Below are 20,908 nucleotides of genomic sequence, written 5' to 3' on the forward strand. Positions count from 1 at the left end.
GACTTCATCCAAATACTCAAACCCTATACCATAATGCTTCTCTTTTGTTCCTCAGTCTTTGCAAAACATATCAGAGCTAAAACATTGCACGTTTATCTCTGAAAGGGACTCTGAACAGTTCTGACAACACAGCCAATGTGTATTTTTTCTGTTAGGACAGACAAAATCAATCTGCATTAATAACTGATGGGTTTCACTGTTAAAGACACCCCCCCCCCCCCAAATATTTATTTTATAAAAATAAAATAATACATAGCATGTCAGAAAGCACAGTACTCTTGTGCCAGGGCTCAAGAATATTACAGAACTTCATCTGTTCAAGTTTGAAGAGAACTCCTGATTCAATATTTAATGAAACTGGGAAAGCTGCTTAATGTCCCAGAAATCCTCCAACTCTCTGCTCTGTGTTCACTATAAGTATTATGCAGCTATAAATTAACACTGAGGCTCGATGAGATTTCAAGTAGTCAGGAATAGTATTTTTCCATCACACAACCCAATTTCCTATTTCTTTTTCTTGCTATTTAGCAGCACTAACTTGCAGCATTATATCGCAATTGTACCTCCCAGCTCAGTTCTGCAGCACTAGCACTACACTGCTTAGACACAGGTCTATGCTCCAGCATGTTTTTAGGGTACGCAGCCAGCTCAGCTGTAAGCCTAAGGAAGATTTCCATCAAGCAACAAAACTAAACTCTGCACAAATATTTAACAGCTCCAAAACCTCTAAAGGCTTAAAATAACATGCATTTTGTGGTATGCTAGGAGCCAGCTCCACACCGGTGATCTGCATAATGCAGAGTACTTGGCAAACACACCACTGCAAATAAAGGATTGTTTTGCCTTTGCATCTCTGAATTCTTCAAACTAAAAGCTGAATGAAATACCAAGGCTTATTGTGCCTCCCCACCACAGACAGTGCGGTAGCAGCTTGTCCATTACATTAAGTTCGCCTAAAACTTCCCATGCCTCACAACCATTTCTCATCCACTCTCAGCAGATGAAACACAAGTTCATTTAAAACAAACTGAGTATGAGTTCATCTTATCTGGCTTATTTTTCAAGCTGCTAAAACTGTGCTGTAGCCCACTCAAACAGAAAATTTCTCAGACAATGGAATCCTTTCAAACTGCAAAGCCGACAGGATTCCCCAGTTGTCAGTTTTAGGTGCGTGCCAGCACGACATGTTCTTGAATCTGAAATTTATAATAATCACTCCCATTGATAATGTGAGCAGAAGCAGAATTACATCATAGTTAACACTTACCAAAATACATTATGTTTCTCATTAATCACGCAGTCAGGATCCTACCACTGTGTATTCAGCATTAGCTCCCGCGCAGGGCTGACATGTAAAACGGAGCTTTTTCATTCTACATTATGTGGAAATTTCCCAGCACAAGAAGCGTGAGTGAGCAGTGTGCCTCCTCAGGATGAGCGCTTTGCAGGCAGTCTTATCCCTGGTACAATCCCTGTCTGATTTAGCGTTTACTCCGGCTGCATGCTGCACTGCCCATTCTTACTGTAATCTGACTCCTCCTTCTGATGTCCTTGCTGTGCCTGTGACATCAGGGCTAAGAGTACTACAAACAGATCCTTTCCTTAACGGGCTAGCAACGACATGCTCTAAAATCACAGTTAACCTAACTCTGGTTTAGGGAAAAATACAAAAAAAAAACCCTTTTATAAAAAAAAAACCTTCTGAAATGCTATGTAATCTTTTGCCCTCCCCCCCCCCCCCCCTTTCTTTTTTTCTGGCAGCAAGCTCACTTAGTGACATAACGTGCTCAATTGCATAATAGATGGGAAAGACAAAGCGTATATTGTTATTTTTCTTTGAAGGGCAGGCTCCAGGAGAAGCCCGAAGTGCCCCGACTCCCCAACTTCAGTAGAAGGCAAAGATGCTTTGCACTTTGCAAGATCATGTCCCCGGGGACTATTTTTTTTTTTTTTTTAATAAGTCAATAATTCCATTTAAATAAATTATTTTAATCCAAATGTTGGCTAAAGCTCAGTCTGCCTCTATTTTTAAAAAGCAACTGACAAATAGGTAGCTCAATTTCAATAGAGCCAGATTGATTTTTTTTAAACTATGATTTCTTCGCATGAACGACAAAGCGCAAGGATGGGAGATGCATGACAGCAAGGATTTGTAATGGAGTTTACAACCTTTCACCCTCCAGGTCTCCAGTTCCTTTCTGGCCCAGGTTGATAAGTCATTAGCAGATGGTAGCTATTTTATTGTGCTGTGACAAATGAAGTGGTCCTAAGTTTGTTGTAAATAGGTCCCCGCACAGTCTCTGCTGCTATATGAACTCATAGCAGCTTCAGAGGGAGACTGACCAAAGAAATACCTAAATACTCTCCCCCTTCCGAGCGCAATGCCTTGGGATGGATCTGACACACACTGGTGTGGCAGTGTGGTGAAGAAGATGCGGTTTGTATTTATGCACGTATTATGTCTTTTCTATTAGTCTATGGAGGACATTGGTTTCCTGCTGTCAGTCTGGCATGTATCACTGATAATACACTTAAACTAGATAAAGGTAAAAAAATAATGGACAGTATGCCGAAGCATTTATTTCATTATAATAGGTTCTAATGGGATGAATGCTTTTATTCTACAGGAAAGAGGATGGCGGGTATAATTCATTTAAAGCTCCACTTCTTATTTGTAAAAGCTCCACGCAATAACTATTATTTCATGAGGTCCAATCACTTAGGGCAAAATTATGCCACCAGCACAGCAGCCAATGAACGCTCCACTTGAGGCAGAAGAATTAAGGGCCCTGACATACATCACTGCTATGCACGTCTCAGCAGGATTCCTCCGCAGCATTGCTCTCATGAGGTTTCATACTACCTGTATGAAAGTCACCAAGATTAAACACTGCTGGGGGGAACTGGGGCATGAATTTCAGTCCTGTCCCTCACTGAAAGCCCCACAGCTCTCTGTTTCTGATGCCTCGCCTTTCTCAGTGCCCTTTCTTATTCCAACTGCCCCTATGCAGAGGCATACCTGAAATGAGATCAACTGCAAAATAAACAGCTTCACCACTAAAAAAGCACACAGTGTAGAAGCACGCTTTCAGGCCACAGAGCATGAGGGATGAAGATCAAGACTTCTTGTGTGGTTCACACTTCCCAACAGAAACTTAAATTGAGCAATTCCTAAATTGCAGTGACAAAATATCACCTAGAAACCCCTGGAGGGAAAAAAGAAGTTCTTCAGAAATGATGCCAGGTATTTTAACTAGAGGGTTTGGACAGCAAGTAACAGAGGGTATTTGTGGCACCTTCCTTTCCTCTATTTCATCATTACAATGCTTAATTCACTTCTACTGCATAGGGAAGGAGACCTTGCTATTGGAGACAATACCACCCTCCAAGGCTGGTTTAAAATATCTCAGCTGAGCCACTCTAATATCTTCTGAGCAGTAGGTATAAGCTACTATTAGGAGCCTTCTGCAGCACAAACATTCCCCCCCTTCCCCATACCGAGGGTAAAATCTCAGAGAATCAATTCACTATGAAATCCTTCAGCTCCTTTGCTAGCTCCAAAGTGCTTTTGCAGAGCCACTGCGTGGTGTCCTTCAGGGCGGTCTGCGCCCAGGCACAGCATTTACCTCTTAGGCTGCATTTACCTTATCACAGAAAAGCTTGAGATCATTCTACCAGGAGTCACACCCTTCAAGATGTAGGCTACCTCTAGTCTTTTCCTCCAACCTAATATGCCTGATCCATGCCATCGACAGCCGAGAGCCTGGGTACAGACAGCGCATATCTGTGTAGGGGTACATTAGTAGTCAGGAGGCAACAACCATGATGCCTTTAAACATGCTTTCTTGAGCTGGCTGCTCTGTTACAATACCTGTTGTACCAATTTGATGGGGTCTGATGGACAGTGTAAACAGCAAAGTGCCATGTAGATCTATGTATTCTCCACTACTTGGTTCTGAATGTTACTTTCAATTTTGTTTTTCCCTTTAGGATGCAAAACAGTCAGGACTATCTCCCCCCTTTTTGCATCTTATTTGCATTCTTACAATAAGCATACAATCAAAGCAGTCAAAAAGAAACTAAAGTTTTCTTTCATTTCTTGGCATTTCAACTATCAAACACATCCAAGGGAGAAGGAAAAATGGTAGCATCTCCGTGAAAGCAGTCACAGCCCAAATTCACATATTCCGTGCCATCATTTGCACACATGCTACATTAATAAACTGCAAAAAGGAGTGTCAAGCAAGGGACAAAGAATAAATTTTATTCCCAGCATAAGATATTGCCACTGCCAGTGAAAGCGAGGATTAGGTTAGTAATTTCAATTGCAAATGGTTGGTGTTTTAACTCAAACCTTAGGACTCTGATGAACACAACCATGGGGAAGTCAGGAGCAGCAAAGACGTGTGTGTCTGGAGAGCTGAGTAGACCTGGTCTGGGCATGCAGGATCATGCAAAATAAATGAACAAATGAGCCCATGACGTCAGCCCACGGTGAAAACTCCCAGTCATCAACAAGCCAGCACAGGCTAACCAGCATTTAGCTTTGCTACACATACAAGTCAACTGCAAAATTAACATATTTTCATGCCTGATTCACCTATAAAAAAAAAAGCCCCCCAAACCACTACAATTCAGCAACGCTATAAACATAACATGAAAAATATACCTTCTGCTGAAACAGCTACCTCACACATTTATTTCTAATAATAGAAGTAGCTTCTACTCCCCCAAATCCTCTCCTACCAACCTTCTTTTCTTCGTACTAGCATCTCCACCTCGATTTCCTCTGCTCTTTCTCACCTTGACAACCCCACTTGAGTAGAGGGTTTGCCACAGAGGACAGATTTTCAAAATGCAGACTACTCCAAAAGGCATTACCTCCTCAGAATAAACAAAAAGCAAGCTGAGATTACAAATGTCCCAGAAGTGCAACATACTCCCTCCATTTCTCCAGAGCTGGGAAAGCTACAGGATACCCCACTCTCCTGACTTGGTCTAGAGCCAGAAGGCCACTTCGTGAACTAGCTGTGATATCTATGCTTTCTACTCATTTTTATCTATCCACTGATTTACACAATGCCTCTACTGCAAGTATTAAAACCACTCTCAGGCATGTCTTTTGCCGAGACCAATTAATATTTAATATTAATGCATCCAGTTAATTCCCTAGGATTCCTGGAAAACTCTCTTCCAGTTTTGAACTCTCCCAGGAGGCAACTAATATTAGATTTATACCCGGACTTTTACCAGTTGGCTTTGATGAATTTCAATTAGTGAGCCTGACCACAAACCTTTCCTTGCAAATACAGAAGCATATCAAGGGACTCTGCTGGCAGAAATATAACAGTAGGCAACAAAATATGCTAGTGACACAACATTTTAAGCTTATGCATCATCTGTAGTAGGCTAAAATATCTCAAACACTTGAAATGTGTCCAGATTTTCATAAAATAAATTTTATCTACTGTACAGAGATAGCTATTAAGAATAAAAATGCACTGTGCTAACAGCTGTTTCTGAAAATAAAGGGGATGAAGCAATGTAAATTACAGTTTACCTACTAATTGCCAAAAGCATCCCAAACCTAAAAGATTCTTGAAAGTAAGTAGCACTAGAACTTCTACAGAATTTGGAAATTTATGTCTTGCTGATAATTCATTCCTAATAGTACTATAGTAACCACAGTGCAGAAATTAAAAACGGCAAACAAGCCACAGCTTTGTAAGGCTCCAAAAGTAACTGAAAGTGTTTCCAAGAGCACATATTTTTGTGCCTCAACTCAAATATACTAAGTACATCAGCTAGAAATTTGGTTTGTTTTTATTTTTTAAGCCATCTGGAGTAGTTTAAGACATACTACACAATAATGTGGATTTTGTGATTCGTTACTAATCTCTTGAGGTTATGTTAAAGGATAAGAAGGGAAGGGGCAAGTTACATTTGTATATTTTAACTAACCATAGAGGCTCATCTTTGGTTTTGCACATTCTCCACTGGCTAAAACTACCAAATGTTTTTTTTACCCTTGACTCAGAAATGTCACTTCTGGAAATCTGCAATATTTGTCACCATTTAACTGCAGCAGTACCCAAAGGAACTCTGTACTGCCACACGTGAATACAACTGGAGGAACTTAATTAATCTTCCTGTCACTTCCATGATGCTTTTCATTAGTTTAGCTGCTATCTGATCAACCGTTCCATTCTCTATTGGAAATGGCTAAGTAGAACCTCCTATAAAAGCATTTTCAAGAGGTAAACAAAGACCCACCTTTGATTTTGAGAGCCTTTACAAATCTTTGCCATGCAGACTTTATCGGTTTAATAACAGTAACTGCAGCACTGTTGTTTTTAAGCAACTGGAATTTTCTACATACAAGGTGTAAGAAATATAAATAGCAACCATATGCATTTTTGTAAGCTTAAAGCTATTCTTGCATTTTATAGTTTGAGCACAGATGACACGTGTTAATCGAAAGGTCATACTTCTCTGAATTTTCTTTCCATGAATATGGGTAGTTATTACACAAAAAAACAGAATGCTGCAAGCATAAAACCAAACTGACATTTTAAGCAGTATTGCTGCTTATTGTTTTACTAAGTGCCCACTCCTGCCATCTTTTGCTCCTAAGCATGTGACAAGAATTGAGATAATTAATATAGATGAGCACAAAAGTGGTGCAGAAGCTTGAGTACATATATTGATACAAATTTTAAAGAGAAAGATGGTCTTAAAGGCAAACAACAAGACCGATAAGCTTGTCTGAGTCCACATCAAAGATATTTTCACACACACACATACAAAAACCCTATAATTTTTTTCACTCAAAGAATGAAAACTGGAACTGGTGATAACATAAATTCCAACACACATAGTCTATCCTTTGTTCCTCTTTCCCTTATTTTATTTCTGTACTGTGTTTAGCACAATTTGTCTAAATAATGTGTGGGTTTTGAGTAGATCACATGTAGACAATCCCTCACTACCTTTGGTGAGGTGAACAAATTAGTGTTTGAATTTTTATATCCATCTTTCTCACACTCTCTACAATTTTGTGACATACATTTCAAGAGTCATCACCATACCCACGCATTGTATTTTCCAAATTTATAAAATTATGGTATATAAATTTAAACTCATAAACGTAGATGTGGGACTGAAAAATTCTGTATAGCTTTTGCACTCTATATTCTTTTATTTTTTGCACTGTGATTTACAGGATGTAATCCATTTGTAAGTCCAACCTGAATTTTGCATTTCTAATTGTACCATCATGAATTAGCTAAATTCAGTATGTAAAGGACCTGTCAATAATCCCTTCTTAATCAGGTGTGTACATGCCATATGCTGTATGGTGTATTTGTTTCAAAGAAATCAGTAGCCACAACTATGCACATCTATTATTTCTAAAATCATCTTTATCAATCAAACGACAAGTCTCAAGTAACAAGCCCAGATATTACATAGTGAAATGGCCTATTTATACTGCCTGTTCTGGCTGTTTATATTTGGTTAAACAAAAATAACTAATATTTATTGCATTATTAATTAGAGACCTTTTCATTTTGCTTATAAATTATAGCGATGTGATTACTGCATACGTGTCAGTTAAATTTCAGAACCATCAAATCATTAGCACGCCGGTATTATTCCCCTGTGGTTTCACATGGGTGCTTCGGGTTTTTTTAGGCAGGGGTGTTGGCGGTGGAAGTTTTTGTTTGGGGTTTCTTTTTTGGTTGGGCAGTTTGGGGTTTGGTTATTTTTTCCTTCAAGAATGTGCATCGATAAAATAGGAAGCTCCTCAGCAAACCTACTGATTCTAAACTGACTTTAGTGCAAGTAACTCCAGCTTGACATCTTCCTGCCTTTCTTCCATGTATTTTGCGAACTGCCTCAGCACACCCATGGCATGAGGACAGTACCAAGCATTTTTCAAAAAACTGAATAAAAATATTTCTTTAACACTTACATCTCTTTCAAATCACTTGTAACAATCTTACTATCTCCATCTAGTGGCTTATAATATTAGGATTTTTGTTCTTATTAGACTAAAAACTTTATTTATTGTCTTTTGCCTTGCCAACCACAGATCTTTCATTTCCTATTTTTGGCTTTCCCTATAAATTTTTCCATACTTTCTGTTTTTAATTTTTATAGATATTATCCACTTCCCCTGTTATGATTTTGTTCCAAGCTGCTTTTTGATTTCCAGTTGCTGTCCTCATTTTGTGCTGAACCAGAACAGACTTCTAGCCAAAACGTTCAATTTTCTGAACATGAAATGACCTTTTTTTGGTGATCTGGTAGCCCCTAGTTGTTTGAGGAAGTGTCAGTTTTCTTTCCAAGCCTTTCTATACTTTTTCCCAGTCAGTTCTGCTCCTCATCTTCCTTTAAGAAATAAAACAACTTGAAACACAAAATATGTAAAAGATTTTATCTGCATCCTGTTTGCTGCTATAGAACATAATCAAATCAGTGTTCACACCCTTGAGTCCCTAAATGGAAAAATTTCAAGATACAGACACGAAACAATACTCCTTTATTTTCTTGATGCTGTATAGAGCTGTTTAAAAGAAAAACAAACAAACAAAGAAAAAAGCAATGCAGCATGATTTTACATTTCCCAGTGATTACGAAGGCACCGAGCTATGATTTCAATATATAACTGCAAGAGGCAAATGCCAGCAGATGCAATCCCAGGGACCTACAAGGGTCCCTGAGCAGAATGAGTTGAAGCGCAGGTGCAGTGAATTTGAAAGGCCAGATCTGAGAGAGAATACTGGAATAAGAGCCTGTTGTCCTCAGGGTAACAGGGAAAACTGTAAAGTGGACCAAAAGCCTGGGAGCTTGTCTATACAGGGAGAAACAGAAAAGTTTTTATCAGTGGCCCAAAAAGAAGCATTTGGAGAAGTTTTGCTCTGATTCAAGCTTGGTTTGTGGAAGTTCATCAGGAAGCATTCGTGCCAGTCGTGGGAGCTGGGGTAGCTGGAGCAGTACCAGCAGTTCAGATAGAGGTAAGTGAGTGGGTGCAGAACACCTTGGGTTTTATACTGGATTGATAGAGAGAAGCAAAACTACATCAGAGACCTAAGCCAGGAAGGGACACAAACACTCGCAGCTGCACAGCACTACAGCTTCTCTCCTGCTTTGGAAAGCTGAGCTACTTTGCAGCAGCACCCAAAGCATCTGCAAGATGCCAGCATCATGTCTGGAACCAAGAACAGGCAGGAGCTTAAGACACATCCAGCTGTAAGTACCAAAAAAGCAGTCATCTTGACTAAACTAGCCAGTGCTACAGGTGTCTCATGGGGTAACTCATCCCACGGTAAACTGTTATCTGAGAGGAGGAAGATCAGTTCCTCTCTGCAGGTATTCCTTTCCACTGATTCACAGAGGCGTATCAACATTTAACTTTGGTTAGACAATGCACTTTTAGCCAGTTAAAGGTAGGCAGGAGAAATTTCATTTCCAGTGACTATAAAACAGTTTAACTAATCTCACAGAACATCAACGTGCTGTGTTTGAATTCCCCTTTAACATCCAAGTTTAATATCCAAGATGTTGCTATCAAAGGAAATGCTAGCGAAAGGTGAGCAAGTTACAATCTATCAGAAACTGCCATGCCAAAAGGGAAGTAGGACAAAATGCCAGCAGAAAAAGCACTAATTTGAGGGTATAAAAAGATGCAAGTTACGGTAGTGTTCAACTTTTCATGAGACAGTTTTGAAAAATGTGTATTGTTTTTATTCACACTAACTGAATTTGATTCACGTGTCAATGTGTGAGCATTTTACTCATGCAAAGAAACACAGACAACGAAAAAACTGTCAGTATCAGTGATACTCATTTTTTTTTTCATAGTAGATCTCACTATAGGTAGGGTTTGACTCAGAGACTGACACCAATGTTTTTAGGTGTATATGTGGGTGCCTACCTGTGAGCTCAATGTCTAAATTCCCATCAGAGTCAACAGAGATCAAATTGATGCAGTCAACAAAGAAGAGTTACGCACCACATCTGGATATAGACACCAACTTTGGTCGGCCAAGTCTCTCTCCAACCTCCATTAACAATTATATTGACTAGAATTTCACTAATCAAAAGGGGAGCTTAAATACCCAACTCACTCACAGATACCTATACACAGGTACCTAACATACGTACTCTTGAGAAACACAAGCTGAATTGCAGCCAAGGCTTCCAAACCTCTCAAAGAGGAGAGACTGGGACCCCTGCAGATTGCTCATACCCATTGAAATTCAGCTCCATCTGGGATCATCACAGCAACTACCAACTGCGCTCAGCAGCAATAAGCAGCAATTTAGAACAGAACATGAACAACACCTGCAAGTGAAACCAGCATGAAATTTATACAAGAAGAACTGAATTATCTCCCAAGGAATTAACTATAACATGAGCTTGAGATAAAAGCCTGGGCTCTTATGTGACCACACAGTGCATTAATATTCCATCTTATGAAGAAAAAGCCCCTCAAACCCCAAACCAAACAAGACCAACAACTGCAAAATACAAGCAAACAAACAAAACCCAACACAGATCAAAAATGCCTGTCTCAAAAATATACCACACTACTCCTGAACGACCAAGCTGGCATCCTACAATAACCATGTTCCACTACAATCCCTGTGGATTAATTTACGCTATTTATGCTTATCTATAAGAAAGAAAATGGGAACATGTCACAAGTGGCTGTTAGATGACATAACCATTTAGTGTTAATACTGAAAAGAAAAAAATGTTGACGATCACCCAGAAATAATTTATTTCTTTTATATTTCAAAGGCCACAGTACTTTTCTCCTAGAAGGGAGGGAGGGGAGGAAGGTACTGCTGTTTAGGATTCTCCCAATAGTGTTCAAATACATTCCTACTTGGTTTGTAATAATTAACAGTAAAAGGAGAGTTTTCATCTCTGTTCTCACCTTTTGATCTTATTAAGAGAGCCTCCTGCCATTCTAATTCAGAATGGCATGTAAGAAAAAAACTCCTGTCTGTATCTGTTCCTGATGTTCTTGTTACATCTTTTTCCTGCACAGTTTCTTTTTGATCTAGCATACCTCTGAATTTAATTATCAGGTTTGAAAACACCTTGCCATAATAGCAGTCTACAAGTAATTCTGTTGCCCACAGCTGAATGAAGACTGTATCCCAAAGACAAGCTCTCTCTTCGATATGCACTTTTCAGAGCCCATCTCAATACAACTGTATTTATGCCAAAATAATTAAGAAATGGATAATTTTGTGACATGACAGCCTTAACAGAGTACTGCTGCTGGTTTTAGATAATTCAGTGATTTGATTTTTAGTCAGTTGGCCACTCAGTAGACCTAAAAATGTCTAGTTACTGTAGGTGCCTAAATATGGATGTAGAGACAGAAAATATCAGACCTTACCTCAAAGAACTTTTTCTTGTCTGCACTATATAGATGAACAGTATATCACAGATGAAGGTGTAGATTATAGCTTAACTTCATAATCCTACAATGTACTGACAACTGAAAGAATTTCAGCTAGGTTTGAAAGCCCCAGCTGTATCTCTCCAGACTCTAGATAAGAGGCAACTATTCCAAGCATACTGACAGTCTATGAACTCATCTTGGACAAGAGGGACTATGTTATACCAACACAATCTCATCTTGCGGGTGTTAAAGGAGGAAAAGCTGGCTGTAGAGATGTCTGTATCTCTGCCTAGCGCTGGGGAATGATCTGCAGATGGCAGAAAGAAGATGAGTTTTTCATGAAGATGCATGGTGGCATGCTGGACTGCTACACTCACTTCATTTGCAGATCCTCTACTTTCTCTGTATGTAAAGAACTCACTGTCATTTCATCAACATTTATGTTCTGACTGCTCAAACAGACTTGACTGCAATGTAAAAGTGACTTCTCAGCTCATCTGTGGCCTGCAGTGATTTGGCAGTTTAGTTTTGTGCAATAGAAACTGCATCACTTACAAAAAAGCTTTTACAGAAAATAGTGTAAGAAATAAAAGTCCTCGGTAATATTATTTTAAGCAAAAAGCCTGCCCTGCCTGTTCTATCCCACTAAATATAATTTATCATGTTCTATAAGCTGTTGATACTTTTTGTACTGATGCATTTTCATTACTTATCTACCACTTCCTTCCTTGATCACCATCCACCAGAGCATTTAATCAAGTAATTATTTTTACCAAGAGTAATTGTCTATACATTAAAATCCACTGGTCCATGTTTCATCTTTGTTTACATGTCTTAAAACCAATGCCTAAGAAGAAATTCAGGAAGCACTCTGCACTAGTAGTGCAATGTTGCATAAAGAATGCACACATGCTCATATACACACCTATTTATATTCAGCCATATGCACACATCTGTGCATGCAGTGTAACATGACAATGCTAGATGCTTTCTCAGATGCATAATTAGCTTGCTGCACAGGTAGTCACATTAGGATTCCTGTTTCTCCTTTTCTCTTTCTCATCCTTGCTCAACATGGTGATCTTTCTTTCATCACTGGAAATCAGGGCAATCAAATTTTAGAATTAGGAGTGATAAAATTTGCATTCCATTGTATTATTTTTTACTTTCTATGCAGTATCCCAGAGACATTTGATTAGAATGAGGAAAAGGTTAAATATAATAGCCAAAATTTAACAGGTTACAATATGATTAGCGTTAGGAATTGTCCTTACTAAAGTCCTAGTGGGTTCCTACTCATTGCTGTTGGACATCAAAATTTGTCATGACTGATTACACCTCTGACTTCTGGGCATCATAACTGTTTTACTCAGGTTAGAAACCTCTTTCCCCCTCCCCCATCCTTGTTGAACATCACAACCAATGCGTAAGAATACGAACTAACCATGGTTTTAGTCAAGGTCATTGGAGAGGGTCTTCCATCGAGTATAAGGCCAGTGGAGCCACATGAAGGATATGCAGATTAGTCCCAGCTGGAGATTAACCAGCAATCCTCAGGCTACCCAAGGGTCATCCCCCTTACTCAAGGATTAATATCCACAGTTCCAAAGCACATGCTTTACCTCCTATCACCTGTCCTCATCCATTTATTACAGAAATTTAGATTACTGTCTCCTAGACACTTGGTGAGTGCTTTAATAAGCTTCTGATATTATCAATTCCTGTCTTATGCTATGAATGTTTAGCTCTACAAATAAAGACTTCCCTAGGACAAATGATAAAACACAATCTTCAGAATAGCTCTCCTGTGTCAGTGGGTCATGAAGGATAGCTAAGACCAAAGGAAATATCTTGGTCTGAATCAAAACAAACAGTTAAATCTCTCCCCAACATCCAGGTAAGGTACTTATAAGTCTAATGTTTTGTTCCCCCTTCCTCCCCCCCCCCCCCCCCCCCCCCGAGCTAAAAATGTAAGCACACTGTTAAAATACAATTCTCAACTGAAAAACTCAACCATAACATTGGTGAATAAATTCCTGCTAACAGATTTTGTATATTTTGATAAATAATAAAGTGTGGTGCATGTGTTATTCTTAGATGCTAGTGGAGGGAGGCACAATACCCTGTTAGGTTTTTTAGGGTTTAAGTATTATTTATTTATTGACTTTTCTTTGAAGTTAGATAATTTTTAATTTAAAAAAATAGATTTATATAAGTTTAAGGCGACAATAATCACAGAAGAGCATAGTTTAGTGGATTTCAAGTAGTATTTTATGATGAGTACTTTCAGGGTTTCTTTATACGGTGGGTTTTTTTTTCTGTCTAGCAACATAAAAATAGCAAACTTCAAGAAACAGATTGTTCTGTATATGTTATATGACTACTTAATCTGATTTTTCCAGTGGAGAAGCAGATGAACCAGTGGTTTGATCCTGCTGTTGCACATACTACGTATTTCATGATTTTTCTGCTACAGTCTTTTACCCTTTTGTAAAGGGTCATTTCAAAGTTTTCACAGAATATTTTCTAAAGAAAGGTCAGATATGAGAGACTACTAATGGATTAGCCTTTGTTCTTTTTTCCTTGACTTACAGGCATTCAAGCCTGCTAGAAGATTTTGTAAAATGACAAATGCAAGAGCGACTGACTGAACAAGAAACACCCATTACTTTTGAATGGGGCACCACAGGAGCTGCAACAGTTTTTAACTAAAAATTACAAAATCTTTAATTTATGGAACTTTAAGGAAGGCAGATATTAAGTACCACTACTACATCTGTATATATTTTTAGATGTATCAGAGATACCAAATTGTGAGATAATTAGAGCATATTACATGAGTCATCAAAGCATGTACATTCCAAGGGAGGCATAATTAGTCATTTCTGATGACTGGCTAAATACTATAAACACCACTTCACTGTCAATCAGGGGTCACACCATGAAGTTGTTAAGGAACAAATAAATCATTTCAAGAGAGGTGGTTTGACTGTAAAGCTTCTCCAGTAGGAAGGCATTGCAAACCAAAGAGTTCTCTCCATTTTTAATGGTAGCTAAAGACTCTTTCAATTCAGCAAAGCTAAATGACTCTTGCTCATCAACAGCAAAACACCGGCACCTTTTGAAACGTCCCCACCACCAGTGCCAAGACATGCTTCACGGAATTAATCTGTCTGTACCCTGACTAATGAGGTCCTAATTTACCAGACTTGAGGCAGTCATAATACAAAAGGATCAAAGGGCATGAACATTTATGATACAATATTAATATTTTTTTCCAAGAGCTGTTGCATTCTAACTAGCTGATCTTATAAGATAGGAAACAGTATAACCCTGGTTTGCAGATGAAATGTGGGTTTAAAATATAATTAGAGAGATTAGCTAGAGAGAGAAAAGTCTGAGCCCCTGAAGCTCTTGACTCCAGGGCAACACTCAGCTCACGCTGTCTCCCATCATATAAACAATAAATCCAACTGCAAGAAAGCAGTGTACATAAAACCTGTATTCATCTCATATTGCTGAAAGAATATAAACTAAATGGTTTACTATGTTGTAAGAAAGCACTGACTCATATTTTTCTTACACTATGTTCACTTACATGTTCGGGGGGGGGGGGGGGTGGTGGGGGTGGTGTTTTTTTGTAGGTTGACCCACCTGCCCCAAGACAAAACTGGGTAATTTTCTCCTTGTATAGCTTCAGTGAGACTGTGGAAGTTACACAGGGGTGAACTTGACCCAAATTGTATCAGGAGGAGGCTGTGCTGCTAATAATGGAAAAGGTCTTCTGTTCATTATGTCACTATTGAGTAGTTTTCAAAGAAAATGCTTGCAAACAATTGTTGTCAGCTTTCAAATGTAATTTCATAATACTCTTGTGGCCTTCAAACATGCTACATTTTCATCCTTATCACCACATTAAATCACATTGCCAATAATGTCTTTGGGACAAATTTGAATTCTTCAGGCTTGAATTTAATTACATTATGTAAACTAGGAAATGTCTTCAGTGTGCTTTGAGGGAATAGCTTATCTTGGCAATTGTTAAATTCTGTTGTTTAAAATATTTGCATTTTGATAACTTCATTCTGCTGCATACAGCATTTATTGATCTTTCTCAAGAATCCATTTTCAACATAGTGCATTATATTTATTTTTCACAAACCCTTGACTGGAGTATGTAACTATACAACATTTAAGGAAAGAAATAAATTAACAGGTTTTTACGAGCATCAATATTTTATTTTATAACAATTATAAGATGAGGAAATGCATCCACATGCTCCTCTCCCCCAGACACAGTACTTTAGTGTACACCCTGGAATATAGCAATGTTACCTTAAATTTTTTTCACAGAAGGAATAGTTACATGGCATGTTATCTGTGATCGATGTTTTTTCTCTATATATTACGATGCATTTACTACCTAATTTGACTCATTCGGTATATGTTTTGGTTTTGTGCTTTTTTGTTTGATTTGTAGGGTTTTTACAGCATCTTCGGGAGCTCTCTTTGTCCTTCACCTCCTGATTTCTGTCTCTTCAGACTTCCCCCCCCACACACACACTCACACTTATGGCAGTGATAACTGCATTTCCAGACACAAAGGATATTTTTTTTCTTTCATATTTATTATTTCAGAGAACACACATAATGTGGAAGCATTTTACAGTCAATCAAGACAAGTCTGCCTTCCACCTGCACTTGAATGAAGCTCTTGAAATGCACGAAAGACCAATTCCAATTAGCAGGATTGCAAGTAAATATTACATACATTTTCATCATCTATCTAATGAGAAAAATATACACATCTAACAAAGGCATGCAGATTTCCATATCCTTTTTAATTCTTAAACTTTAGGAAACCAGATCAGTATGTGAAAAAGCTCACTTCACAGCTTGATATTAGCAAATGAGTAAGACAGTATTTCCAGCATGCAGTATCCATGGCCAACTGTTCTGTAAACATCCAGCAAGCCTAAGCAAAAACATTGCCATGAAAAGTCTTCCTTAATAACACCACCACTTGTCAAGGTCTGGCTCCAAAGTGTAGTTGTAAGTAATGGCACCCTGTTAATATCTCAGCTTATTTTCTAAAGATAATAAATCTCCTCTTCAATGCCTACACTAAATCCCCGTATCAGATTCACTGGTAGGGTAGATCTCGCATAAACAACAGAAATGAAAGATTATTGCAGTTTCAGTGTGGAAATTTTGATCAGCTGGATGTTCCCATGTAGTAAATAGTGTTCAGCTGCACACCACATCTGCTCTGGCACATGTGTGCCGAAAAAGAGATAGGGGCTTGGCCAAAAAGGGCGCTTTTTACACAATTTTGGATTCTACTACATTTCCAGCAGTTAAAGTATAGGCCAGACAGTTTTGGAACCTTGCTCAGGAGTATACAGATGAACAAACATATGTTTATAAACAAATCTCATTGCAAATATTGACATTGAAGTATTCTATATGCCTTTGGGATTTGAGTTCTTTCATGAAGTGTTTGATAATTTATAAGACAATTCCTGAAAACTTCCATGGGTTTCAACCAATTTAAAGGAAAACTGGAACTCCTATCGTCATCAATTTCCACAGCATGAAAAATAAAATGAAAATAAATAAAAATAAACATGCTTTTTAAGTTTTGTTAAGTTACATTAAAAAATGGATTATGGGGTGGTTTTGGTTTGGGTTTTTTTGTTTGTTCTCCCCCCTCCTCCATCAGGTCATCTTACAGAAGATATGCCATAGAGTAAGCAAATTTACTTGAAAAAGAAAACCAGAATTTCACAGTTTGCTGTTAGAATATGCCACAAAAAACATGCCACTGACTTGCTTTTGGGCATCTGTCTGTCTAAAAGTGCTCCTAACAACAAGCAGGGGTATATCATTTTAAAAGTATATGACATGTAAGTACACATGAAATCACAAAAGACTCTAGATCCCACTTACTTCAGGAACTTGACCACTTAACTTTTGTTAACAGCTACAAAAATGCACAGGCGGCTTATATCAGTGGAGCAATGTGCTTTGCACCTAGACAGTTACTATCTAAATAACCATAAAATTCTTTGGCAGTGTTGGCCTCGGTCCTTACTTGTAATGTCTACAGAGTGAAGCTGAGGGCAAACACAAAATGACACGCAACATCTAAGTTAGGTGTTTCTGTTGAGTACCTCACATATTTGGAAACTAGTCATGGCACTGAGTTTCAGATTTTCAGCTGTGACCAGACCCTCTGTATGTAAGTGTAATAATATAACATCAGCAAAGTATCCTTTATAAATTTGGATCAGAAAAATAAACCTCAAACCTTCTGAATAACACCTAACTGCCGCTGTTGAATCATCTCCTACCAGGTACAACTTGCCATCACAGTGGTGACCCAGGCTGACAATGTGGCCTTTATCCTTCTGCTTGAGGAAAGGTGTCTAACAGAATGTAGGTAGACAAATGCCACATTCACTCTAGGAGGCTGATTTAAAACTTCCTGGTTTTACTTCCCATTCCCAATGCAACAGTAATCCTGATGCTACATCATATTTCACTGTGCTGGATGCAGTCCCTGAAAGGATCTCTTTTAAATTGGCAGAAACTAAATGATTAATACAGTATTGATTACAAAGAAGTTTGCAAGTACTGTTGCCAAGCCATTGGTTGCCATACTTCATCAACAGTCAGCTCTCTGACAGAATCATTTGATGCCTCATATACATCAACTACCTCATACATTCTTAAACAAGATTTAATGTATATTCTTCAGACAGAAGTAGTTACTAATGATAAAATATGTGGCCATCAAAAGAAGCAATTTTTCCCTACGCTGGAATTTCTTATGTAAGTATATAATCACTTGCATTCTGCCTACATGACTATACATTGAAGTTCATTAGCTTTATAAGCAATGCTCTCCTACTCATAAAACCACACACAGAATTTAATATAAATACAGTTTGTGCATAAGGCTAAGCCATCTGCAACAATCTTGCATTTAAAAATCACCTTTGTGTTCCCATGTGATGTTGCTGAGCCAGATTATGCAAACCATTTTAGAGCCACTTTAGGGATGTGTTTTAACCATGTGATAAGGATTAAACAATATAATCCAAAGTGGATGCTGCATTATGAGCCACAGTAATTTCTGGCAGCTCCTCTGTTGCTGTTTATATACAGCCACCATTAATTTTAAACATGCTCTTTCTACTCTTCCTTTAGAAGGAAACAGTAAAAACAAGAAAAAGAAGAATCAGATCAAACATTTCTTTAATTTCACCTTCAACCTAGGGCCAAGATGAAAGCCCCAGCCAGCTTCAAAGCCTTAACATAGGAAGCACCATCTTTTACCCTGCTGGAAGTCAGATTTGGGGACACAGATTTGGAAGAAATTTTCCAGGCCATTCTCTCTCTCAGAGAAGCTAAAGCCATTCCTGAAATAATTTGATTGACATGCATAGACTGAAAATATAGATTGTAGGCAAGTTTTACAGAATACTTTTCTGCCCCTAGCAGACATTATAGACCTCACTATGGGTTTATCAGGATTACCAGACTAATTTAGCTAGCAATCTATATCTTTTGTACAGGTGCTTATCAGTCTGGCATACAAACGTTATCACTTAGTACAGTTTGGGTATTAACTGCTAGCAGCTTTTTAGAGTATAGTAGTACCAAGCTGGTTTTGGGCTTTTTTTATTTTAAGTAAAGACAAAAAGTATTACTTGTGAAAATTTCTCAACTCTAAAGTTGGCACAAAGTTCCTTTGAACCAGTTTTCCAGAGAATGATAATTACTTTCAACACTGTTTCTCCAGTTTCTTCATTTTTATCTGATACACTCAGTGATTAATACAAAATTTCAAGCAAAAGGCAGGCAGAGCTAAAACAAAGTTAACAGTGGATTTCTTTCTTAGTGCCTAATTCAGCCAAGTTGAAGCATTTCTTTGTGTAGTCATTAAAGATCAATGCCACTGCTGTTGTAATGATATTTATTTCTGCTGTCTGATACTAATTTCTATACAGTATGCCATGAGAATCTTTGGAGAAAAGGGAGAGATTAATTCCAATTTAGGAGAAATTCTCAAAGTGCTATGAATCTTGCAGCCATGACACCTACTACTGATACTTGTTAGTGACACCCAGATGAGCTCTTCTAAATCAAGAGCTCAAACACCTGCTTCTTTATGCCAGTTTTTCATAACTTCAACTCCACTGGTTTCAGTCACCAGTGGCCCTAAACTTTTATATACATATATATGCACAGATGTTTATAGATGTGAGCAAGTGAAAATTGCCTACAGCATCAAAGTAACACATTTGGTCTGATCCCTTTTTTATTCATTAAAATTACTTGACTAATATTCCATTGGTGCTACATTATGAATCAGAAGTTGCAGTTCACAAAAACATTGCCCATTAGAATAATTTTTGTCCTTTAATGTCAAAGTCTGCACTTCACCAGATGTCTTAAAATCATACATCCACCTTCAGTCAGTTATCTCAGAATCAAGCTAATCTGGTACACTAGGGTGGAGGAAACTTTTATAATGCTTCCAATTGTGCAGTAGCAGTGTTCTGGAACAGTATTGCACTAGCTGTGACAGAATAATAAGGCTATTTATATCTTTAGTGCTTGATAACTCTTAAAACTAAGTTACATCTATGTAATTTAGGGGGCATCAAAGCTTTTCAGTGTCTGCAGAATAAAAGTATGCTAATGAAGTTTTTTGTGTTTTGTTGTGTGTTTTTTTGTATATATAAATGAATGTTATCTTTCAAACCAGAACCAAATTCCCTAGCTAAATCTCTGAATATAATTTCCTGAATTTGCGTGAAGTACTCCTTTATGTATGATTATTATTATAGTAGCTATGCTAAAATAGCAAATCTCTTATGGTCATTAAAAACTAACAGTTGCCTTTTAAGCACATTAGTGCCAATGTATTTGTCGCTATCACAAGGAATCAGGCTATGCTTTGCTGACTTTTATTATCAGAAAAGAGTCCCATTTGTCTTTTTTTCCAGATGAAGTTTTGTCTACTTGGTTATATTTTTAACATAAAAGCTAAAAACAACTGTATCTATACAGTTGAAATATAAATTGAACTCCATGTACTATTACCCATGCATCTACAACAAGAAAAACTTTTAACAGTCTTGTGTTTATTACTTTTTAAAGCAAAAATAGTGCTTATTCTCATATTTCCAAATACACAAGGGGTGTGACCCGAACATTCATTAGGCTTGACTAACAAATATTATGATCTCCAGCATATGGAAAAATTTCTTTCTTGACTTCCACTTTTCCAAACTATATGGCATTTAGCAATAGGCCCAAAACAGAAAATACCTTAATGCTTCAAGAACATCAGGAATGGGTTTAATATACTTCTATGAAACAGGAAAATAGAGCTTGTGTGGATGACAATCTATCCTCTATTACAGCAACTATTTCGCATATGAACAGAGAGAAAATACACATAACTTCTTGCTA

The 20,908-nt window shown here is 37.9% G+C and overlaps 1 protein-coding gene across 4 annotated transcripts in view; it reads right to left on the bottom strand.

Annotated features, from left to right (window-relative positions):
- ZNF385D (zinc finger protein 385D) overlaps window positions 1-20,908 on the bottom strand; it is a 415,511-nt gene that overhangs the window by 158,960 nt on the left and 235,643 nt on the right. Inside the window, exon 1 of one of the 4 annotated variants that reach the window (XM_061464926.1) lies at window positions 1,268-1,635. The exons of the other annotated variants lie outside the window; for them this stretch is intronic. Coding sequence (XP_061320910.1) covers window positions 1,268-1,289 — 22 coding nt within the window. The 5' untranslated portion in view covers window positions 1,290-1,635. Of the gene's footprint in view, window positions 1-1,267; window positions 1,636-20,908 lie in introns of those variants that run through there. 4 annotated transcript variants of the gene reach the window in all.

This window comes from Pezoporus flaviventris, unplaced genomic scaffold, assembly GCF_033815535.1.
Source record: "Pezoporus flaviventris isolate CSIRO_AGI_PZ_B2104156 unplaced genomic scaffold, CSIRO_AGI_Pfla_v1 ptg000037l, whole genome shotgun sequence".
Lineage (NCBI taxonomy): Eukaryota > Metazoa > Chordata > Aves > Psittaciformes > Psittacidae > Pezoporus > Pezoporus flaviventris.